The sequence below is a fragment of the Schistocerca gregaria genome, chromosome 8 (genome assembly GCF_023897955.1).
Source record: "Schistocerca gregaria isolate iqSchGreg1 chromosome 8, iqSchGreg1.2, whole genome shotgun sequence".
Classification (NCBI taxonomy): domain Eukaryota; kingdom Metazoa; phylum Arthropoda; class Insecta; order Orthoptera; family Acrididae; genus Schistocerca; species Schistocerca gregaria.
In genome coordinates, this window is record NC_064927.1 from 204,438,199 (window position 1) to 204,464,453 (window position 26,255).

Genomic DNA, 26,255 nt, shown 5'->3' on the forward strand with positions numbered 1-26,255 from the left:
ATGACAACCCTGCTGCACCATGGACAACACTCTGTAATGGAGCAGGTCCTAGCTTATCTCAGCTGCTACATTGGCTGTCACAATAGGAAATTTCTCAAGAGTGTGCCCACTGCTTCACATCCAGGGCAGAGCACACTGTTTCATGACTGTCAAAACTGGTATCGGGGCCACACGGCAAACAATACAGGGCATCAACATTGGAGAGCTGCATGGTAGTTCTGTAATGGATGTCACAAATGTAGTTACTAAGACACAATGCCCATTGCCGCAGACATTTTCGTGGGGTTCAAACAATGACAGCAGGGGCTTGTGGTCTGAAATCAGATGAAACTTGGTACCATAGAGGTAGACATGGAACTTCCGGACACCTTAAATGATTGCCAATAATTTTCCTGTGCAGAGTTCAACGTCGTAAATACAAATGCAATAGGTTGTTCCATGCCTTCGGCAAATTTGTGAGATGCGATAGCACCAACACCACAGACAGACATATCTGTGGCCAGCATTAGCCATTCGACCGGCTGGAATGTCACCAAACAAGGAACTGCCCTATGACACTTTTTAAGTTGCACAAAGGCCTGTTGGCATGTCTCTGACCCCACAAACGGAACATCCTTTATACGTAACTGGTTACTCAAATGGGGAAAATACGAGCTGTGTTGGAACTGAATTAGGCATCACAATTGACTTTGCCCAGAAGAGATTGAAATTCTTTAAGATTCTTAGGCACCACTAAATTAATAATAGTTGTCATATGGTCTTGTGTGAGTATAAGCCTGTTTTTACTTAATATGTGGCCCAAATACTTGACTCTCGGCTGGAATAACCTACAGTTGGTGAGACAACAACGCAGGCCATTGACTTGCAGCTGCTCCAACAGCAGTTGTAAATTGTGCAAGTGCTTCTCCCACACAGCCCCATAACTAAAAATCATCTGGATCATTGAGACAATTAGGGGTGCCCTGGATGAGCTGTTCTAGATAACTTTGCAAAACTGCAGGGCACTAGCGATCCCAAATAGTAATCTGTTGCATCAGTACATACCAAATGGCTTATTAATCACAAGAAACTGCTTCGTGGTCTCATCAACAGGTAACTGAAAATACGCGTCAGCAAAGTTAACAATTCCCCTTGCCTAGGAATTGGGTACAAATCAACATTTGCCTGGGCATTAATGGCTCAACTAAAATCATCACAGATCCTAAGTGACTCATTAGGGTTTGTACATAACAATAGGTGTAGCCCACTGGCTACACAAGACGAGGGAGATAGCACCCTGATTCTGTAATCTGTCTAGTTCTGCCTTAACTTGTTTCCGACGAGTTCTACAGAACTTAGGCAATGCCTAATGCTTCAAAAGAGATGTGTGCCCGAAAATTCATAATACAACCTAAGGTGGGTTCAAACAACTGTTTGAATATTTGCTCGCAATGAAACCAGTTCTGTGAATAGAGTCACACAAAAAATTAGATTCACCTGATCTTCACTGTGGAAAACGAAAAGTGTGAAAGCATTGAGAACAAAAATGTTACAAGTCATTGTTCAAGAAGTAACTGCATGTAAGGTCAGTTTAACTTGCACAATGATTTGATCCCACCGTGGCTTTGACTGGCCATTGTCTGTCACCACTTTGCGCAGTGCTGTACACAGCCACAGTGAGGCAATGTGCCAGTATCCCCGTTAATTAGGGAGTGTGGCATCATACACTGCATCCCATCTACTGTTGTCCCTGGAAGTGGCAGGGTGGTGTGCACCATGCTAATGGCTGAAGCTGATGCCCACCGGCTGAGGCAGATGCTCGTGAGATATCCTATCTTGTGGCAATCAAAACTCATGAAGTAACTGTATGGACAGTGATGCTAGTGGTGATGAAGGCTGTGGTCTGGACATGATTTGACGGCACAACTTATGCTGGTGCTGGGGTTCTCATACAACGATAGGAGGAAAATTCTTCAGGAACTGCCACTTTCACCTTTGTGTGTCCACCAGCACGGAGGGAGGGGATGCACTAAATACTGAATCCTGTGGTGCTGGATGAATGGATGCACAAGAGCTCGGTAAGTGAGATGATGATCTCTACTAGGAGTCACCAGTTGATTCAAGAATATTACAACTAATACTATAATGACATCAAAACCTGAAGAATTGTCAAACAGAGCTGATGTTGCAGGAGTCATTTCATACACCTTAGCAATTCAAAGTAGGATCCGATGTTTCTAAAGCCTTTGCACTAACCTCATGATCTGGAGCCAGGTGGATGATAACATTCTAAATTAAGAAATCTGCAGAAGAGGTGTCCCACTTTTGAAAGGCAAAATCACACGTACAAACTAAGCTTTGTATATCAGCAGTTTATGTTGCATAGGATTGTTTACTTTGCTTAACACACCAATTAAACTTGAGCCTAGCTGCAATGACATGCGTTTGGTGACTGTAGTAGTTAGTCAGCCCAAAAAATGTCCAAGTGTGTGTGAAATCTTATGTGACTTAACTGCTAAGGTCATCAGTCCCTAAGCTTACACACTACTTAATCTAAATTATCCTAAGGACAAACACACACACTCATGCCCGAGGGAGGACTCAAACCACCTCCGGGACCAGCCGCACAGTCCATGACAGTCAGTCAATAAACTGCAAACTTCAGAAAACTTCAAACTACTGGGGACCAAGAGTTAGTACAATTTTTGCACCACTTCATACAGTTTACTACTAGACAACAGTAATAGTGCACAATGGCACTCAACAGTAGTGCACAACGGAGATCAGGATAATCAATTTGTTGTTCCCTTGGACTGTAGTTCGAAATGCCTCAAACAGACCTCTCAACTCTCTCCTTCCTCATAGAAAAAAGTGAATGGTAAGTAGGGATGCATTGAAACAGCAGCTGCTGCCTGTGTTGATTTTGGAGAAACTGTAACAGCAATGTGTGCTGTTCCTGCTGATACTCCTACTATTGCTGCTGCTTTTGGAGTTGCAACTGCTACTGCCATAACTTGATAAACTCAGGATCCATGGTTAACTTAATGAAATGGCACAGAGAGAAAGTTCCTCGTTGGCAGTTTTTTATCCTGTGTGGCATAGGTAGGCTGTTTATCATCACTTACACCACTGGGTTCACCAAATCACAGGGAAATAACTACGAGGTGCATTCAAGTTCTAAGGCCTCCGATTTTTTTTCTAATTAACTACTCACCCGAAATCGATGTAACTGGCGTTACTTCTCGACGTAATCGCCCTGCAGGCGTACACATTTTTCACAACGCTGACGCCATGATTCCATGGCAGCGGCGAAGACTTATTTCGGAGTCTGTTTTTACCACTGGAAAATCGCTGAGGCAATAGCAGCACGGCTGGTGAATGTGCGGCCACGGAGAGTGTCTTTCATTGTTGGAAAAAGCCAAAAGTCACTAGGAGCCAGGTCAGGTGAGTAGGGAGTATGAGGAATCACTTCAAAGTTGTTATCACGAAGAACCTGTTGTGTATAGTTAGCTCGACGTGCGGGTGCGTTGTCTTGGTGAAACAGCACATGTGCAGCCCTTCCTAGACGTTTTTGTTGCAGTGCAGGAAGGAATTTATTCTTCAAAACATTTTCGTAGGATGCACCTGTTACCGTAGTGCCCTTTGAAATGCAATGGGTAAGGATTACGCCCTCACTGTCCTAGAACATGGACACCATCATTTTTTCAGCACTGGCGGTTACCCGAAATTTTTTTGATGGCGGTGTATCTGTGTGCTTCCAATGAGTTGACTGGCGCTTTGTTTCTGGATTGAAAAATGGCATCCACGTCTCATCCATTGTCACAACCAACGAAAAGAAAGTCCCATTCATGCTGTTGTTGCGCGTCAATATTGCTCGGCAACATGCCACACGGGCAGCCATGTGGTCGTCCGTCAGCATTCGTGGCACCCACCTGGATGACACTTTTCGCATTTTCAGGTCGTCATGCAGGATTGTGTGCACAGAACCCACAGAAATGCCAACTCTGGAGGCGACCTGTTCAACAGTCATTCGGCGATCCCCCAAAACAATTCTCTTCACTTTCTCGATCATGTAGTCAGACCGGCTTGTGCGAGCCCGAGTTTGTTTCGGTTTGTTGTCACACGATGTTCTGCCTTCATTAAACTGTCGCACCCACGAACGCACTTTCGACACATCCATAACTCCATCACCACATGTCTCCTTCAACTGTCGATGAATTTCAATTGGTTTCACACCACGCAAATTCAGAAAACGAATGATTGCACGCTGTTCAAGTAAGGAAAACATCGCCATTTTAAGTTTTTAAAACAGTTCTCATTCTCGACGCCGGCGGTAAAATTCCATCTGCCATACGGTGCTCCCATCTCTGGGATGTATTGACAATGAATGCGGCCTCATTTTAAAAAAATGCGCATGTTTCTATCTCTTTCCAGTCCGAAGAAAAAAAATCGGAGGGCTTAGAACTTGAATGCACCTTGTACATGTCCTGTAAGTCCACAATCAACTAAGTTCATGAAGTGAACAAAACTACTTACAAGTATGGGACATAGCAAATTTGATGTAGAAATACAAAAGGTTCCAAATCAGTAACCACTCGAGACCACAAAACAAACTGAGTCAACTCAGCTGTGCAATGGTACCACACAAACAGCTACAAAAAAACAGCAAGCAATAAGCTGCACCGCATGCCTGGCCCGCAGGCTCAGTGGCAGTCACCACTGGGTGGTGCAATGTGATGCACATATCTCAGCTGTGTCTCCCCTTATGATGGTCGCCCGCAGTCACTGCTCACAGCCTTAGTACCTCTGACATGTCCACATCTGTGCTAAATGGGTAATCTGAATCACTTTTGGATACAAAAGTCACCTTCCCTTTCATATGTTCTCTCAAGTCTGTAGACACTTTGAGTCTGGTTTCTTTGAGTTGTTACATTCACTCTTTCGGGACACACCTTTCAATTGTTTTGCTGAACTTTAGTTTGTTACTGATAACATTATGAACACTGCCAACACTTACAATAACTGTCTGATAGTAAGTGTTTGAGCTGTATGTTAAACTATAATACATTGATGTTCCAAAATAACACTGCAAAAGCAGGTTTCAAGGAAAGAAGTTGACACTTCAACCAGCAAGCCAGGACACTGCTCATCAGTCACTGAGGTTTCAACCGTTTTGGAACTGTTCTACTCACTCACAAAAATTTCTGAAGTTCACACAACTTTCACCATTCTGTAAAAACATTCAAGAAAAGATTTTAGTCCTTTTTCTTCACTTTCAAAGTGCAAAAAATAGATGTGAATGCTGTTCAACTAATGTGGAAACCTCAAGTGAATATGCCATTATTGAATTCAATATTTAGGTTATAAACAAAACAATTTTTCTCTCTCGGTTGTTCTCAGTTCACCACATCTCAGTTATGCCAACCAAAAAGTCATAAAACTTCTCCTAAAAACTTTTTCATTTCTACATAATTTTGTTTCTTTATTTATTTGATGTCTCTCACACATGTATGATTGTCTAGGAAAATTGGAGAAGTAGCATACCAGTCCCGACATGGAACTGACTGACTACAGGGCACTGGAATGGATGACTGGAAAGTGTACCACTTTGACATCAGAGGGGCAGTGAGAATGAGAAACAGATTGAAATACTACTTCCTAAACAGGACGTTGAAGGTAGTTGTGTATATGAGGAGCAAAGCAGATTGGGGGTGCTGGGGAGGGGGTAGAGTGTGACTGGAACATGGCATCCCATAGGGTCCCTTAGGGACTTAGATCAGTAAGTGGCTTGAAACAGCATATCCAGAAAGTCTGATATGATGATGGCACTGAAACAGAGGACAACACGCATAAAACTGAAATACTAAACACCTTTTTCCAAAGCTGTTTCACAGAGGAAGACCGCACTGCAGTTCCTTCTCTAAATTCTCACACAAATGAAAAAATGGCTGACATTGAAATAAGTGTCAAAGGAATAGAAAAGCAACTGAAATCACTCAACAGAGGAAAGTCCACTGGACCTGACGGGATACCAATTCGATTCTACACAGAGTACACGAAAGAAATTGCCCCCCTTCTAACAGCCGTGTACTGCAAGTCTCTAGAGGAACAGAAGGTTCCAAATGATTGGAAAAGAGAACAGGTAGTCCCAGTCTTCAAGAAGGGTCATCGAGCAGATGTGCAAAACTATATTTCTGACAGCGATCTGTTGTAGAATTTTAGAACACATTTTTTGCTTCGGTATCATGTCATTTCTGTAAACCCAGAATCTACTCTGTAGGAATCAACATGGATTCTGGAAACAGTGATTGTGTGAGACCCAACTCGCTTTATTTGTTCATGAAACCCAGAAAATATTAGATACAGGCTCCCAGGTAGATGCCATTTTCCTTGACTTCCGGAAAGTGTTTGATACAGCTCCGCACTGTCGCCTGATAAACAAAGAGCCTACTGAATATCAGACCAGCTGTGTGGCTGGATTGAAGAGTTTTTAGCAAACAGATCACAGCATGTTGTTCTCAATGGAGAGACATCTACAGATGTTAAAGTAACCTCTGGCGTGCCACAGGGGAATGTTATTGGACCATTGCTTTTCACAATATATATAAATGACATAGTAGTTAGTGTCGGTAGTTCCATGCGGCTTGTCGCGGATGATACTGTAGTATACAGAGAAGTTGCAGCATTAGAAAATTGTAGCGAAATGCAGGGAGATCTGCAGCGGATAGGCACTTGGTGCAGGGAGTGGCAACTGACCCTTAACATAGACAAATGTAATGTATTGCGAATACATAGAAAGAATGATCCTTTATTGTATGATTATGTAATAGCGGAACAAACACTGGTAGCAGTTACTTCTGTAAAATATCTGGTAATATGTGTGCGGAACGTTTTGAAGTGGAATGATCATATAAAATTAATTGTTGGTAAGGCAGGTGCCATGTTGAGATTCATTGGGAGAGTCCTTAGAAAAAGTAGTCCATCAACAAAGGAGGTGGCTTACAAAATACTCATTTGACCTATTTTTGAGTATTGCTCATCACTGTGTGATTCGTGCCAGGTCGAGTTGACGGAGGAGATGAAAAAGACCCAGAAAAGAGCGGCATGTTTCATCCAAGGGTTATTTGGTAAGCGTGATAGCGTTACGGAGATGTTTAGCAAACTCAAGTGGCAGACTCTGCAAGAGAGGCACTCTGCATTGCGGTGTAGCTTGCTGTCCAGGTTTCGAGAGTGTGCGTTGCTGGATGAGGTATCGAATATATTGCTTCCCCCTACTTATACCTCCCAAGGAGATCACGACTGTAAAATTAGAGAGACTCGAGCGCGCATCGAGGCTTTCCGGCAGTTGTTCTTCCCGTGAACCATATGCGACTGGAACAGGAAAGGGAGGTAATGACAATGGCACGTAGGGTGCCCTCTGCCACACACCGTTAGGTGGATTGCAGAGTATAAATGTAGATGTAGATGTAGGGATCTGTCCTTGGTCCGCTACTGTTTCTAATATATATTGTTTAAAACATGTATTTTGTGTTTGTGTCCATGTTGGAATGATACACTACTGGATATGAACTCAAGTAGCCTGAACAATGAACTTTATTAAGTCAAACATAAAAACAGTCTCTTTGTCATAACTTGATGCGCAATGAACAAACATAGCTGTAGCCTTCAGGTGCACAGCCTGGCACAGGCTTAAGAGTCCATGACTGCACTGGAATGTACTTGGCATGATTGTAGATGACCGCAATCAGTGGTATGTGGATGGTAGACACATGACCACATAAAGACTTCCAATGAGAAGCTGCTACACTCAGCAAACTGAACTCAATACTGAGACAATGAGCAGTTGGCACTTGACCACTGAGTAACTCCCAAAGCGCAACTGGCATAGACTGGCTGAGAGACACTCTATATAGCATGAACGCAGAAGGATACAAGGACCAGCACTTGGAGTCTTGTGACTGGCAACAATAATGTAGTTGCACACTGACAGTGCCCCGTGTGGTGAGGCCCGCACGCCCAGGAAGCTGCTGGAGACCGAAAAGAAAACAATATCACACATTTATCTGTACATCAGTTTGTTTTTCTGCAATCACCAACTCTGTGTAGTGAGCAGATGAGAAAAGCAGCCACTAACATTACATTGTTGTATGAAGGGTAGTTGAATTGTAGGTGCTAGCCTTAACAATATTATAATGACAGTTCACTATGTTTGTTAATGATAAAAGTATTGTGATAAACAACATTCAACTGTTCTCAAGACTACTGCCAACAAACGTCTCTTGGAAATCTTAGCTTGGGTCATGGCAAATTCAGTAAACCTGAGGAAAACTAATTATATAAAATTCGACAGGTGATATCTACTGTACAGAACGATCAGTAAATTCAAAGATTATACTGTTCCAGATTATTAGGCCATCACAAAGATGGCATGTTTACCTGTGGACAGTGTGACCTGCAGACCATAAAAATGTTGGAACTTACGTCTGCGTTCTCCATAAAAAGGTTGCCCTCGGCCACTTTTGCCATTAGGACAACATTTCATGTTGGAGACATCAGTGTCATAAAGTCTACTTACTTTGGGTACTTACTCTATTATATGCTACGGAATTATCTTCAGGGGAAATTCATCCACATCAAAGAAAATTCTCTTTCTACAGTTATCTGAATTACATCCTGATTTCCATAAGCCGTTTCTTGTTACAATCTTTTTAAGCAACCTAGAATGCTTACCACCACTTATCAATATTATCCACTATGAGCTGTATGGTTGACAACTCTCTGCATCATGAAACCAATGATATGTACCACAATCATAATATGAGAAGGAGGCTGACCTACACCGTGAATTCAAAAATCTTGAAGAGGCATAGAAAAGTGAAAATATTCCAGTATTAAAATACTTAATTCACTGCCAAATATCAGCAAAGGTCTAAGAAATAATAGCGCATTAATTACAAATAAATATATGTATACTTGACCAAACTTTTTATTCGCTGTATGATCATTTAACAGAGACACATAGCCTGTTTCTATACAAATATTTTGATTTTTTGAATGTATTGTCATAAAACAGTTGCTAATCCATGTACTATGCCTATCTGATATCTGTTGTTTTATGTTTCTGTGAATTAGCTGCACTTTTCCTTATATCTTCTGCTAAATGTTCAATGTTATTTATATTTATATTTTTGACTCATTCCCCATCCTAGTATCTCACAAGTGCAAAAAGATTAATGTAATTTTTTCCAATTAATTATCTAAGGTACTACATGATATAATTTGATGACAGTATTAATCTTGTGATGAAAAACAGGTAGTCAAAGATCTGGGGCTCAATTCCTGTCTCTCAGCATTTCTTTCACCTCTGGCAATGACTTGTTAAAGTGAGAAATGTCAGGTTGCCCCATGATTTATGGTCCACATAAAGCTGTAGGACCATCTATAGCTGGCAGCATAAGTCATTTCAACTATCAGATGAAGACAAGTGCATATTATCCTTAATAGAACCATGCCTGGAAAAGCACTGTGGGGTCCAAACCAATCTTCAGTTAAAGGGCAGCTTTACTATAGGACACATGTATTTTTTTCTGAGAGCTATTGCCTAGAAATGTAACCATCACTGGTGATTTTTATGCTAATTACTTGAGACCATGGACCCACAGTTACTAATAAGTAACTGAGAAGCCTGAATCAAATATATTTGTCCTATGCAGCAATACTACAACATCCCATTTTACTAACATAACAGACCAAATTATCTAGAAGCTTAGCTTGAAATTTCTTCCGATGCCTTCATTCTGCTCAATCTTGCACCTACCAAATCCGCGTGTGTGTGTGTGTGTGTGTGTGTGTGTGTGTGTGTGTTTTGCCTATTTTTGGACAAAGGTCTTGTTGACAGCAGATATTAGGCAGGCTTTTATTTCTGGCAAATGAACTAGTGACCAAATACCCACCCTTAGGCAGATACTGAAGATTGGGGGACCAAGGGAATACACTATATAAACACATCATACATTTGCTGATTTTAAAGCATTATATGACACCATAAAAAGAAATAAACTTATTAAAGCCATGAATGAACTGTACGTACCACAACAGTTAATACATCTCATAAATTTGTCTATGGAAAAGTGGTGTCTTAAAGTACGGATACAAGGATTTTAATGCAAAGTTTTTAAACTATGTAATTGTGGACTGAAGCAAGGGGATGCCCTCTCACACATGCTTTTTAACATAGCTCTAGACAAGGTAATACGAACAGCTCAAATCAACACAAGAGATACAGTATACAATAGAATGCTGCAGGTTCTGGGCTACATGGATGATGTGGAACAGAACTAGTTGCTAAAAATCATATAGGGCACTGGCGGCAGCAGCAACAGGAATGAGACTGGAAGTGAATTTTAATAAAACCAAATACAAACAAATAATACGAGCAGAACAACATACAATGTTAGAAACTGACCAGCTGCAAATAGAATCTGTTAGTCAATTTGTCTATCTGGGAACACCGTAACATCACAGATTGATATAAGTATGGAAATAAAGCGGTGCATCCACCTGGCTAATAATTACTATTATGGACTGTCCTCACAAATTAAGTCTAGAAGAACAAAGTGTTAATTGTACAAAACTTTAATATGTCCAGTGTAACATGTGGCTCAGAAACTTGGACACAGACACAAAAGTGTGAAGAGTTAATAGGCTGTTATGAATGAAAAATGTTATGCAAAATCTATGGAGTTTCGGATGAAGATGGAGAATGGCATAGATGACATAAATTTGAACTTCACAGATTATATAAGACCTTGATTAGATTAGTTTTTCATTCCATAGATCCGTGCTGAGGAGATCCTCGTGGATGTGGAACATGTCAATTTTTTCTTTTTTTTCTTTTAAGCTGAAATAACAATACTAATAGTATGAATATATACAATAAATCATTTGTTTCTATTAAAAAAATTGTCAATGGAGTAGAAGGAGTTGGCCACTAGTAAGGGGTTTCTTACCATTCCATTTACATATGGAGCGTGGAAAGAATGACTGTTTGTATGCCTCTGTGAGTGCTATTATTATTCTAATCTTATGCTCCCAATCCCTATGTGAACAATACATAGGGGATTGTACTATATTTATAGAGTCGTCATTTATAGCCGGTTCGTGAAATTTTGTTAATAGACTTTCTCAGGATAGTTTACATCTATCTTCACGAGTCTTCCAGTTCAGTTCCTTCAGCATCTCTGTGGCACTCTCCCATGGATCAAACGAACCTGTGACCATTCTGCTGCCCTTCTATGTGTAAGTTCAATACCCCCTGTAAAGCCTATTTGGTACAGGTCCAACACACTTGATCAAAATTCTAGAACCAGTCACATGAGTGAGTCTTAAGCAATATCTTTTGTAAACTGATTGAACTTTCCCAGTCCACCGAAGTCTACTACCTGCTTTACTCACGACTGAGCCTATGTAATCATTCCATTTCATACTGCCACAAAGTGTTACACCCATGTATTTGTACGAGTTGGCCGATTCCAAAATGACTGAATGCTATTATCCACAGTTTTACACTTCTGAACATTTAAAGAAAGTTGCCTATCTTGAAATCTTATCAAGATCGGCCTGAATATTTGTGCAGCTTCTTTCAGCTGTTAGTTCATTACAGACAGCTGCATCATCTGCAGAAAGTGTCAGGTTACTGTTAATATTTTCCGTAAGATCATTAGTACACAACATAAATAGCAAGGGTCCCAATACACTTCCCTGGGGCACTCCCGAAGTTACTTCTATATCTAGGATGACACATTATCCAAGACAACATGCTGCATCTTCCCTGCCATAAAGTCCTTAACCCAGTCACAAATTTTACTTGATACCCCAATGTTCAAATAACACATGAGTCATCTGTCACAAAATGAGAACTGCTTTCAATACGACAGGGTGGTGCCCCCAAATGTCTAATCTACATACCTGCACATGTGGAAACATTGTTGTCAGGACATCTTCTAGTTTCTCCACCCAATTTGCTTGTGAAAGTAGTTCTTCTAAATTCCCTAGAACTTGCTGCTGCAATTCTTTGTCCAGTAGGGCTATTCCTTTAATGTGAGAAAACAGGGAACAAATTGACAAGTTACATTGTGTGACTAAGACAACAGCTATGTTCTGTTTTTATTAAGTACCATGATGATAACACATATGGTGGGGAGAAAAACAATAAAAAATACCTTCTGTTAATTTTTTAAGCTGGTCTGCAACAACCATACCCTGTTTTGCGGCAGACAATTCATCACCAGTCTTTTTCTTATTAATAAACTGCTTGTAGAATTCTGCAAAGGAGAGGGGAAATTAATGAACACTACATATTTTCATAAAACTATACAATGCCCAGATAAATATTAAGAATGTAACACAGGTAATTTACACTTCACTGGCATTAGACAATGGTTTTAGTACATCCAACTGTTAACATATACATTACCAACAAGATCTTAAAAATATTTATTTACTAGTCAACATGTGGATATGAAGTTCGCCAGACAGACAGGGACTAGGAAGTTCGAACATCAAATTCTGCTGAATAGCATGATTCTTATTTATCCGCTTCAGCAATTCCTCGTATACAAGAAGAGCAGAAATTGTACCATCTTTTGATTTCAGTAAAGAGGTAAACTCTAAGGTAACGCCCACTGCTTGACTATCAAAAGCCGAAATAGTAAACAATGAGCTGTGGCCATCACCCACCGGATATAGGCCTACTCCAGGTAGTTTTTCAGCCATTACACAATACCCAAAAGACCACACTTAGACTTCCTAAGCACAGGTGTGAAGGAGAGTGGCCAGTAGAGGCTTGTAACATCCTTGTCAAGGAAAACTGGCAGATACGGAGGCATGAAAAATGGCTGATGATGAAACAACTGAAATCACGTACAACTTGTAATTCAGTCACACAACAATTCCAGATGTTTCCACCTAGTGGGTAATTATATGATCAAAATCAACATTATTACATCTGTAGGCATTTACAAGTATTATCCATACCCCACATGACAATTAATAGCACGCATATGCACTGAGCTAGATTAACAAACAATGTGTCAAAAGCTGAAGGAATTTGTTCTCACCACGTAGCATCTCATACAATATTACAGATCTCATATGCTGTTTAAGGTACATCCTATTTTAATTACAATAATTATAATTATGTAGATATTTCAGAACACTGTGCCCTCTTGACACCTACATGTATCATGAATACAGCATGATGCACCACAGTCCAATGTCTATCCCCCAATGTGCTATATGTTTAGATTTGATTTGTAATTGATTAACTGGTTATTCATCTGGCCATCACTAATGACTCAAGTCAATGAAATATACTGCAGTTATATAAGCAACAATGGAAAGAGCACAGAGCACATCTACAGTTTAGTATGGAGGCAAGTGTAATCGAATAGTAATTGATATTCCTACACATTTATGCACAATATGTAACATTCATTTGTATTTAGCGCCAACTGCCAGTCTTTGAGAGAGGGAAAGTATGAAATGATGTATAGACTGGCTAGTGAGATAGTGTTCGAACGTAAAAGAAAGAGAAATAACATGGAAATAGAAAGAGCGGATGGTACTCTAGCAGAAGAACCAAGCAGGTTTTGAACAGATGGCAAGAATATATTGAATGTCTGTATAAGGGGGATGAAATGCAAAGCGAAATTATGGTTGAAGAGGACCAATATGTGCCGGAAGATGGAAAGGGATTTACCATCTTGGAAGCAGAAGTAGAAAAGACGCTGAAGGAGATGAAGAATAGGAAGGCATGTGGAATAGATGATTTGCCAGCAGAACTGTTGAAGAGTCTGGGAAACAAGGCAAGAAAAAAAAAAAAAAAATCTACCTCTGTAATGAGATATACGATAAAGGGGAATGGCCTGAGGACTTCGCTGCAATAGTTATGATACCAATAGAGAAAAAAACTAAAAAATGTGAAGAGCACCGGACCATCAGTTCAATTTCTCATGCAGCTAAAGTCTTGTTGAGAGTGTTGAATAGAAGGTTATGTGTCAAGCTGGATAGAGGGATTGCAGAGGAGAAGTTCGATTTTAGAAGAGGAAATGGAACAAGAGATGGTATTGGCCTGCTAAGAACTGTAGGGGAAAGATATATGGAAAAGGATAGAGAAATCTATATTTACACCAGAAAGTAAGGATGAGGACTGGAAATGAAATGTCAGAAGGAAGCAGCATTGGGCGAGGTGTTAGACAAGGTTGTTGCCTTTCCCCACTGTTGTTTAACGTATACCTTGAAGAGATTATTGCGAAAAGATTAGATGGGAAAAGTGGAATATGTATTGGTGGAAAGAGAATAGAATGTATAAGATTTGTTGATGACATGGTATTAGTGGCAGACAGTGAGAGGACAGTGAATAACATGGTCAAAGATCTGAATGAAGATTGTGTTGAATATGGGATGCAAATGTTGTTGTTGTTGTTGTTGTTGTCTTCAGTCCTGAGATTGGTTTGATGCAGCTCTCCATGATACTCTATCCTGTGCAAGCTCCATCATCTCCCAGTACCTACTGCAACCTACATCCTTCTGAATCTGCTTAGTGTAGTCATCTCTTGGTCTCCCTCTACGATTTTTACCCTCTACACTGCCCTCCAATACTAAATTGGTGATCCCTTGATGCCTCAGAAAATGTCCTACCAACCAATCCCTTCTTCTTGCCAAGTTGTGCCACAAACTTCTCTTCTCCCCAACCCCATTCAATACTTCCTCATTAGTTATGTGATCTACCCATCTAATCTTCAGCATTCTTCTGTAGCACCGCATTTTGAAAGCTTCTATTCTCTTTTTGTCCAAACTATTTATCGTCCATGCTTCACTTCCATACATGGCTACACTCCATACAAATACTTTCAGAAATGACTTCCTGACACTTAAATCTATACACAATGTTAACAAATTTTTCTTCTTCAGAAACACTTTGCTTGCCATTGCCAGTCTACATTTTATATCCTCTCTACATCGACCATCATCAGTTATTTTGCTCCCCAAATAGCAAAACTAGTTTACTACTTTAAGTGTCTCATTTCCTAATCTAATTCCCTCAGCATCACCCGACTTAATTCGACTACATTCCATTATCCTCGTTTTGCTTTTGTTGATGTTCCTCTTATATCCTCCTTTCAAGACATTGTCCATTCCGTTCAACTGCTCTTCCAAGTCATTTGCTGTCTCTGAAAGAATTACAATGTCATCGGCGAACCTCAAAGTTTTTATTTCTTCTCCATGGATTTTAATACCTACTCTGAATTTTTCTTTTGTTTCTTTTACTGCTTGCTCAATATACAGATTGAATAACATCGGGGAGAGGCTGCAACCCTGTCTTACTCCCTTCCCAACCACTGCTTCCCTTTCATGTCCCTCGACTCTTATAACTGCCATCTGGTTTCTGTACAAATTGTAAATAGCCTTTCGCTCCCTGTATTTTATCACTGCCACCTTTAGAATTTGAAAGAGAGTATTCCAGTCAACATTGTCAAAAGCTTTCTCTAAGTCTACAAATGCTAGAAACGTAGGTTTGCCTTTCCTTAATCTTTCTTCAAAGATAAGTCGTAAGGTCAGTATTGCCTCACGTGTTCCAGTATTTCTACGGAATCCGAACTGATCTTCCCCGAGGTCGGCTTCTACTACTTTTTCCATTCGTCTGTAAAGAATTCGTATTAGTATTTTGCAGCTGTGGCTTATTAAACTGATTGTTCGGTAATTTTCACATCTGTCAACACCTGCTTTCTTTGGGATTGGAATTATTATATTGTTCTTGAAGTCTGAGGGTATTTCACCTGTTTCATACATCTTGCTCACCAGATGGTACAGTTTTGTCAGGACTGGCTCTCCCAAGACCGTCAGTAGTTCCAATGGAATGTTGTCTACTCCGGGGGCCTTGTTTCGACTCAGGTCTTTCAGTGCTCTGTCATACTCTTCACGCAGTATCGTATCTCCCATTTCATCTTCATCTACATCCTCTTCCATTTCCATAATATTGTCCTCAAGTACATCACCCTTGTATAGACCCTCTATATACTCCTTCCACCTTTCTGCCTTCCCTTCTTTGCTTAGAACTGGGTTTCCATCTGAGCACTTGATATTCATACAAGTTGTCCTCTTTTCTCCAAAGGTCACTTTAATTTTCCTGTAGGCAGTATCTATCTTACCCCTACATCCTTACATTTGTCCTCTGGCCATCCCTGCTTAGCCATTTTGCACTTCCTGTCGATCTCATTTTTTAGACGTTTGTATTCCTTTTTGTCTGTTTCATTTACTGCATTTTTATATTTTCTCCTTTCATCAATTAAATTCAATATTTCTTCTGTTACCCAAGGAGTTCTACTAGCCCTCATCTTTTTACCTACTCGATCCTCTGCTGCCTTCACTACTTCATTCTTCAGAGCTACCCATTCTTCTTCTACTGTACTTCTTTCCCCCATTCCTGTCAATTGTTCCCTTATGCTCTCCCTGAAACTCTGTACAACCTCTGGCTCTTTCAGTTTATCTAGGTCCCATCTCCTTAAATTCCCACCTTTTTGCAGTTTATTCAGTTTTAATCTACAGTTCATAACAAATAGATTGTGGTCAGAGTCCACATCTGCCCCTGGAAATGTCTTACAATTTAAAACCTGGTTCCTAAATCTCTGTCTTACCATTATATAATCTATCTGATACCTTTTAGTATCTCCAGGGTTCTTCCATGTATACAACCTCCTTTCATGATTCTGAAACCAAGTGTTAGCTATGATTAAGTTGTGCTCTGTGCAAAATTCTACCAGGTGACTTCCTCTTTCATTTCTTAGCCCCAATCCATATTCACCTACTACATTCCCTTCTCTCCCTTTTCCTACACTCGAATTCCAGTCACCCATGACTATTAAATTTCCGTCTCCCTTCACTATCTGAATAATTTGTTTTATTTCATCATACATTTCTTCAATTTCTTTGTCATCTGCAGAGCTAGTTGGCATATAAAATGTACTACTGTAGTAGGTGTGGGCTTCGTATCTATCTTGGCCACAATAACGCGTTCACTATGCAGTTTGTAGTAGCTTACCCGAATTCCTATTTTCCTATTCATTATTAAACCTACTCCTATTTGATTTTGTGTTTATAACCCTGTATTCACCTGACCAAAAGTCTTGTTCCTGCTGCCACCGAACTTCACTAATTCCCACAATATATAACTTCAACCTATCCATTTCCCTTTTTAAATTTTCTAACTTACCTGCCCGATTAAGGGATCTCATATTCCACGCTCCGATCCGCAGAACGCCAGTATTCTTTCTCCTGATAACGACGTCCTCTTGAGTAGTCCCCGCCCGGAGATCCGAATGGGGGACTATTTTACCTCCGGAATATTTTACCCAAGAAGACGCCATCATCATTTAATCATACAGTAAAGCTGCATGCCCTCAAGAAAAATTACGGCCGTAGTTTCCCCTTGCTTTCAGCCGTTTGCAGTACCATCACAGCAAGGCCGTTTTGGCTGATGTTACAAGGCCAGATCAGTCAATCATCCAGACTGTTGCCCCTGCAACTACTGAAAAGGCTGCTGCCTCTCTTCAGGAACCACATGTTTGTCTGGCCTCTCTACAGATACCCCTCCGTTGTGGCTGCACCTACGGTACAGCTATCTGTATCGCTGAGGCATGCAAGCCTCCCAACCAACGACAAGGTCCATGGTTATGGGGGGGGAGGGGGATGCAAATAAACACAGCAAAAACAAAGAGTATCGTCATCAGTACAAGACGCAGACTGTCCAATATTAAAATAGGACAGTCTACCATTAGCCAAGTAAGTGAATTTAAATATCTCGGAAACACAATAACTGAAGACTTGAGATGTCACCAGGAGGTGAAAACTCGAATTGCCATAGTGAAGGAGGCATTCAACAGAAAGAGGAGGAGACACTTATAAGGCAAATTAAGGACTAAGGAAAAGGCTTGGCAAATGTTTTGTCTGGAGTGTGGCACTATATGGGACAGAAACATGGACACTGAGACGAGAGGATGAAAAAAGGTTAGAAGCATTTGAGATGTGGATGAGAATGGAGAGAATAAGCTGGAAAGAAAGAGTGGGTAATGAAAAGGTATTGGAAAGGGTTGGTGAGAGAAGATGTCTGCAGAAGGTTGTAAGAGAAACGAAAAAGAACTGTTGGGAAATTCATTGAGAAGGGAGTGCTTGCTAGTAGATACTTTGGAAGGATTGGTTTGTAGGAGAAGTCTGAGAGGAAGAAGGAGATACAAGATGATAGATGACATAAAGGGAAGAGGAAATTATGCATACCTGAAGAGGATGGCAGAAGATCGGACCGCCTGGAGACTTACAATGTGAAAATCTGACTTTAGGCAGAACACTGATGATGATTCCAGTCTTTGAATAAAGCATTGATCCCCCATGGTTCTTTCTGCATTTCAAAACAATTTCCTAGGAGTATGACTCCTAATATACTGCAGATAGCACCAAGGAGCTACCAATATTATCCACTGCAAGGAGCTACCAATATTATCCACTGGATTATTTGTATATACCGAAGTAACTTGTATACACTCCTTTTGAGTACTCACAAAATTATTTTTAGACCTGAAGATTTCGTCCTGTTAAGAATAATATATTAAAAGGGTTAGCAAACAACACCATACAGTACCTGCTCACAGATGATGCCCAGAATACGGCACGAATATGAAACTCAAGAAATGACTAATGGATGACACTGCTAACAATATTTAACCACCGTTGTGGTTGTTATCGTTGGTGGTGGTGTCTTCTGCCCGAAGTCTGGTTTGATGCAGTTCTCCATGACAGTTTATTCTGTGCAAGTATCTACAACTCTGATGTGTACTTTTTGCCTTCTTCCACAATTTTTATCCACTAAACTCCACATTACCAAACTGGCTCTTCCTTGATGCCTCAGGCATCAGTATTTGAACCAAAACGCTATATTTTTTCTTCTTTTTTTATTTAGTCAAATTGTGTCATTACACTTGTTTCTCCCTGATCTGATTCAGTATCTCTTCATCTTCATCTGTAATACCCCTACATGGTGGTGACTGGACACATAAGCTGGACATACAATTCATCTGTTTTAATCTACTATAACCAATAACTCTCACACAGAGCTGCTGAATCAAATCCCTTTAGCTGTTGTTCTGAACATTCCATTAAAATCTCACATCTCAGATGGGAGATTGAAAACCCCAAGTGGAAACAAGAACCCTAGAGTAGACTGAAGAAGTATAAACTGGCCAGCTTCAAATACAAATTTAGTAATTTACTTCAGTGTAGCCTTGTAAGGAAGTGAAACATGGACAGCAGGCTAAACTGTTCAGACAAGAAGGGAATACAAACTTCTGAAATATGGTGCCACAGAAGAATTATGAAGATTTGACTTAATACCTAACAAGGAAGTACTGAACTAAATCGGAAAAAATGCATTTTGTGGCATAACTTGATTAAGAGAAGGGAGGAGTAGAAAGGACACATCCTGAGGTATCAAGAAATTCATTATTTGGTGATGGAAGTACGTTTACGGCGTAAAAACTGTAAGGAAGACCGAGGCCCAAATTCAGTATGCAGGTTCAAACGGATGTAGCCTGCAGTAAACATGAAGAGTTGGAGAGACTTGCACAGGCCAGACTAGCTTGCAGATTTGTGCACTTAGACTGAAGATCACAATGTAACTTGTTGTACAGACCACACAATAAGCATTATGATGTGGAAAGTCTCATAAACAATTACAAACTATATCATAAACGCTACACATAGCTCAATGGCGCCCACTTACTGATATGTGTTAGATGATAATTTGTATTTAACATTTCGTAAGTGGCTATAACAAATATGTCAAATATTTACCACATTAAAGATGCAATCTTTACATACTGTACGTGTCAATCTTGGCGTAACTGCAACGATAAAATAGTTGATACTACAGAGCAATAAACTCCTGTGGACGTCAGCAATATCATGGTGTTTCTGAGTCTAGACGTTAATGTAACTATCAGCTCACGTTACATGTTCATCAGAAGACTGATATATTCATTAAAATTCTTCTGAGTGTTGTACCACGTCAGTGCGTAAAATACTATAATTATAAACTGTAGACCCAACGTTTCGATCCCATTACAACGGCCTTCCTACACCAAAAGCAGTTTTGCCCTGAGGAGGTTCTTTATAATAAGTATGTTCGAAACTGTGGTTTTACAGTTTATAATTAAAGTATTTATACAGCGGCGTGGTAAAACACACACACGTATTTTAATCCTCATGACACTGGCCAGGAAAGCCTATTTAACATTGCTGTGTATTATTTCCTTCTGACAGTGTTTTAATATATCTATATGCTGTTTGTCGAGACGACCTCGTACTCACCGTCCTGTTCAATAGATTTTAATACGTCTTGCTCCGGCATAGTCGCTTTTTAGTGTTTAACAGTTTTTCATTAGGTGACTACAGGGAAAAAGAATAGCACAAATCACTGAGTCGCTATTCTGTGATTCTGCAGAACACTCTACTTCTAGCGTGACTATAACAATACTCCACCTAGCACTGGCGAAAAACCATAAACAAACTACTGTTGCGACGTGCCAAAAGCGTGTGATACGGTTGTCTTTTGTTACAACAGTTGACAGCTGCACTAGTTATGTTGGCGAAACTGACAGGAATGTTGTGGAGTGGAGGCGTGGAAGAGTGATTGTTGTAAACAAAGTATTATGTGTACGATTAACTGGGTTTGACGATGGCAAATGTCGAAGAGGAAGATATCCAGGATGAAGAAATTTCCGAAGTCTTAATTAATTTTCCACCAGAAGTTCAGCGTGCCATTGAACAAGTAGGCAAAACAACTACAATCTAGAGTTTGCATATTCTATGCACACAAACGTGTTGTTGGTGTAATATTAAATATTTGCTGATTATTAATATGAAATTAAGTATGTTTATGATCATTATTCACTGATGACAAATAAAATTGCTATTGTCACAGGTACTACCAAGCAGTGACCCACTAGATAAGCCAGATTTCAATGCTGTTGACTATATCAATACACTGTTCCCAACGGAACAGTCACTGTCAAACATCGACGATGTTATTGGCAATATGCAGTACAAAATCAGATCAATTGATGATGAAATCCGATCAGTCGTTAGGGGTCAAACAAATGTTGGCCAGGTGTGTGAGAAAAATATGCTCTCCAAGTCTTTGCCGGATTTTGCTGTAGTGCCAATTGTAATTTGTGGGACGATGTCAACCAGCTTTATTGTTTTAGGATGGACGTGCAGCTTTGGAAGAAGCACAGCGTGTTATTCGGCAACTATTCGTCCACATAAAAGATATAAAAACGAAGGCTGAACAATCTGAAGAAATGGTGAAAGAAATAACGCGAGATATAAAACAATTGGACTGTGCTAAAAGGAATCTTACTGCAGCCATCACTACACTGAATCATCTGCATATGCTGGTTGGTGGTGTCGACAGTCTGCAGTGAGTGACCCGAATTAAAACTCTAGAGGCTGAACGACATGTTCCTTTCCTTTTTTGCCACCACTTGCGCATGTTGTAACTATTTTTATTATTATATTTATTCATCCATAGACTACCCCTCAGTGATATAGGAAATGTGAAGGTAATACAATATGAATCTATACATAGCCCGCAGAATACATAACACATTTATGAGGATAGGAGAGGTGGTGTACAAGGATAGGACATATGATCCACCATGGCCTTGATTAAGCATGTAGCTTAGTAAATTAGGAAAACCATGGAAAATATAAATCAGGATGATGGGGCAGAACAACTACATCCTTCTAAACAAGAGGTCAGTGCCTTAACAGCTATATTGCTCCACTTAGTTGGTCCCTATTGTATGGTACTCCTTGATTTACACACGGTTTGTTCTAAGGACTCAAGATATGAGACTCAGTTCCATTCTTCATTGGGTACTCCTTGATTTACACACGGTTTGTTCTAAGGACTCAAGATGTGAGACTCAGTTCCATTCTTCATTGTGGAACACACTAAGGACACCTATTGGTGACTCCTGGACTGTAAAGATGCTGCTGTGTCCTTTGCACCAACTCCGACACATTCAGAAAGCAGATTCCATGCCTACACATATTCAGCTATGCTCGTCAGTCCACCTGAAAAACCAAGTCACTGTCCCTCCCACAATGAGTGAGATTTGAACTCAGTAGGAGGACAAAACATTACTGCCATGCTACACACATGGTTTTCTTGTGAAAGCAGTTAACCATGACCACATTGTGAAATGTGAAGGGGTGTTTTATTTATCCCCTTTCTTCACTACCCACTAATCCGAGTCCTCTAAATAATCATTAATTGTGTAGTGTGCATTATTTACGAAGAATGTTTTACCAATTTCATTACTTTTGGCAGTTTATTATGCTGTTTTATACTCTGATATATAGTGCTGTTTTTGTTTCCCCTCTCCCCCCCCCCCCCCCCCCCCCGTCCCCCCATCCCCCTTGGTAAACGTAAGTCCACATGGAATATATCTGAACTGTTAGTTATTATAATATTATGTGCTCATGACACATGTGTGTGTCATTGATAATTTTTTACAGTTACAAATATTTTACACTGTGCTACGATTACTATACTTGTTTCAGTAAAACTTTGGTGCTGTTACATTAAAGCACATATTGACAATGCCTATTGCGAGCGATGGCAGAAATGTAAAATTTCAGAACAGCTGATTTGCCTAGTCAGTAAGAACAGTGTTTTGGTTTCCATTGTGGGCAAAACACATATTGCATTTTAACATAATATCCATTAGGATAATGCATATCTTAGTGCAATGGAACTCAAGTTTTGCCGAAAAACATTGACACATGCAAGCATGTAATAAATGATTTAACATGTGTTATTATCATTATATTGTTACAGATGTCATCTGTCTATGCAACAAAATAAGACCTTGTTTTATGGTACAAGGTTTTCACTGCTTTGTATTTAAGAAACACCAGGTAATACAGGCCACTAATGATGCTTTGAAAATACAAGGAAGCAACAAAAACAAATAGTCTTTTATTTAGTTACATAGAGGTATCACATCCCCAAGAATATAATAATATAGCAACAACTAATGAATTCCATAAAACATGAAAAAATATTACCAGGATGTTATTGAAACAATCACATCACACTAGGGCTTGTACACTGTTGCTGCAGTCTTCATGAAATGCATAAATAAATCCCATTTTTGAGAATACCTTTCATGCCACACATATTCGAACAAATAACTATGAAAAGTTTTTTGCACAGTCTGGTCCTGTGAAGGGTGCCTTTGATGCAGTTTGTGTATGTATTTGTTTCAGGATCCTTAAATGTCACTTCATGCTTAACTATAAAGTAATTGAAACCTTGATCAATCCAGCTTTATTATGATCTAAAACAGTCAGAAATAACTGTCATTCCTTGAAGGATGTGCGCTTTGATTATACTATGCAGCACCTCCTTTGCATCTCTGGGAAAACACACACAGTTTCCTCTTTGGATTGCTCTGGAAATCCAGCTTCCTGATTTTTGTTGATCTCCTCCATCAATCCTTTGCCACCAAGTTTCTCGCCTTCTTTGGGACACATTTCCTTGCATACTTCTCTGCAGAAGCTTTTCAACTTACTACTGTGTTCTTGGAAACCGCAACTCATCAGCAATAAAAAAGTTTCTGTATCTTTTGACTGAGAGACTACTTAGTTGTAGAATTTTTGCAATACTTAACTTGCTTCCCTTCAAACACTTGTGTAACTAACTCTGGGATCAGTCTTTTTGCAGCTCCACTGCACTCCTGTGGACTTTTTGTATGAGAAATAAGGCTCATCTTCCCCAACACATTTTGGACACTTTATAAAACTGTCTATAAAACAGTGCGACATACACCGTTTAACTATATTACCTTTGTGACCCATAAGGACAAGGTCCGCGTAGCGGACTGTTTCAGAGGTCATCGCTGAAAACATAACAGAGTCAAATCGAACTCTCCGCTTGAAAGAGTATGAAGTCATCTGATCCGGTATTTGTTGTTTGCTACTTACAGAAACCCCAAATGCAGCTTTAACATCTATAGTTGTCTTCTAAGATGATTAGAGACAAACAAACTCAAGTCAGAAGATTAAAAGGTATTATCTGTGAAAGTATACATATTGCAATAAAATTTTTTCTATGTTGGGCGATATAACCCCAATAATACAGCCCCATTCCCTTTCAGTGTCATCTGCTCAGAAGAATCTATGCAGCACATAAGAAAGATATTAATGGGCCTCACATTAGTGCCCATTTATCACTACTAGTACTGTTAGAGGTTGAGACACATCATTCTTACACAGACCCAGGGCTATGCTACAGGTCAGCCCGACACCATAACCAGTTTGTCTGCCTTCACATTCGTAGCCTTCACCAAGTCTCAACCAAACTGTTTCCTTCCAACATAACCTAGGTCATGGGCTTCACTGCTGGCCAGTCCGTCACCACAACCAGTATTTCTGCTTCCACATTCATTGGCTTCGTCAGATCATAACCATGTCTTCCAATCTAATCTTGGCCTCGGGCTATGCTACAGATTAGTCTGTCACCACAACCAATTTTTCTGCTTTCACATTCTTTGGTTTTACCAATTCACAACCAAACTGTTGCCTTGCAATCTAATCTATGCCTCAGTCTATGCTATAGGTCAGTGTGTCAAAGCAGTTAGTTTTTCTGCTTTCACATTTGTTACCTTTGCCAACTCACAACCAAACTATTGCCTTCCACCCTAACCCAGGCGTTGGGCTTTGCTACAGATCTGTCTCACCACAACTAGTTTCTCTGCTTTCATATTGTTGGCTTTCACCAACTCACATTCAAACTGCCTCCTACCCACTTAATGTAGAAATAACTAGACTATAGGTCATAAAGATGCCAGTGTGCTGTAAATGCTGAATCTAAAGAAAGGATGTAAACACATGTAATTCATCTCTCATGGGAACAAAAATTCACTCTTATGTACAATTTACTTCCAATCGGACTGTATCAAAATAAAGATGTCCGTTATTTTGACGGATCCCATAATAACGACCTCTACATAAAAGACACCAAACTGACTGTATACTTCAACAATAGCAATGCCAAGATAAAGCTAAAGTAGAAAATTAATAAAGGGCCCTTCATAAAATGAGAATAAGTCATAGCAGTCTGTCATCCACACAACAGTCCACATTTCAGGATAAAAACTGTAACAGCAGACACTAAAGAAAGGACTGTGTACACAACACATGTAACTCATCTCTCATTGGAACAACAGTTCACTAGTGTATAAAATTTACTTTTAATCAGACTATTACAAAACACAATTTTTTGTAATTTAGACATATCTGTGAATAGATTCTTCAATATAAAGAATGGCTATACACAGTCTTTGGGCTTCCCTTACACTGAATTTTATTAGTAAAACTTTTTATGGCTGCTGACAAGTTATTGAAAATGTGTATTCCTGAATAATTCTACAAGAGAAGAAAGGATATACTAATCCCAAATATTCAGTTCTTGGGGTTTCAGAATTAAGATATAGTGATAGTCAACCTGCTGCTACTGTGAGGTTATCTGTATATTAACCCAAAAATTTATATTCTGAACTGGTTTTTGACAGAATTTCATGTCACAATGTTTTTGCTATTTGGACCACTCAATTTAAAGTGAATATATATTTTTTTCTATGTTTGATTTTAAGTTCTCTTTTCTAAAGTGAGCTTTAGCCTTGCCAATAAAGTTTTGAAGCGCTTCAGTTCAGCTACACTCACTGTCTGCACAACAACACCATATGTGTCACAGGTGTACATAGTATCAAATACTCATTATCTAGAGAAACTGATATCATTTACATGACGTATAAAAAGGAATAGTCCTAGAGTGGAGCCCTGAGGAATGCACAGATTTATATTTCTCATTCTTGGTTGTCTCCTCTCCAGTATTTTTCAATTATCATATATAATATCTGTACACTATTGTCTACATTTTAAATATGTTTCCAGCAATTGTATGAGTTTTCTGGTGACAACAGTCATTGAAATTTCGATAAGAGCATGTTATTATGTACTCTATCATAGGCTTTTGAGAGCTCCAGTAATACTCTTGGTTCTTTTCATTTATTTTTTCAAGTGTATAATGGACAAATTGAACTCCTACTGACATGGTACTCTGAGCTCTCCTGAAATGACACTTAGTGAAACACTTA

General features: G+C 39.6%; 2 protein-coding genes across 2 annotated transcripts in view; one reads left to right on the forward strand and one right to left on the reverse strand.

Moving 5' to 3' along the window:
* Window positions 1-20,599, reverse strand: part of LOC126284134 (conserved oligomeric Golgi complex subunit 5) — a 135,664-nt gene extending 115,065 nt beyond the window's left edge. Inside the window, exons 1-3 of the mRNA XM_049982845.1 lie at window positions 20,398-20,599; window positions 12,201-12,302; window positions 11,947-12,071 (exon numbers count right to left, since the gene is read on the reverse strand). Coding sequence (XP_049838802.1) covers window positions 11,947-12,071; window positions 12,201-12,302; window positions 20,398-20,437 — 267 coding nt within the window. The 5' untranslated portion in view covers window positions 20,438-20,599. The remainder of the gene's footprint in view (window positions 1-11,946; window positions 12,072-12,200; window positions 12,303-20,397) is intronic.
* An 83-nt stretch (window positions 20,600-20,682) lies between these two features.
* LOC126284133 (vacuolar protein sorting-associated protein 53 homolog) overlaps window positions 20,683-26,255 on the forward strand; it is a 150,136-nt gene continuing 144,563 nt past the window's right edge. The window contains exons 1-3 of the mRNA XM_049982844.1: window positions 20,683-20,857; window positions 21,011-21,196; window positions 21,294-21,508. Coding sequence (XP_049838801.1) covers window positions 20,765-20,857; window positions 21,011-21,196; window positions 21,294-21,508 — 494 coding nt within the window. The 5' untranslated portion in view covers window positions 20,683-20,764. The remainder of the gene's footprint in view (window positions 20,858-21,010; window positions 21,197-21,293; window positions 21,509-26,255) is intronic.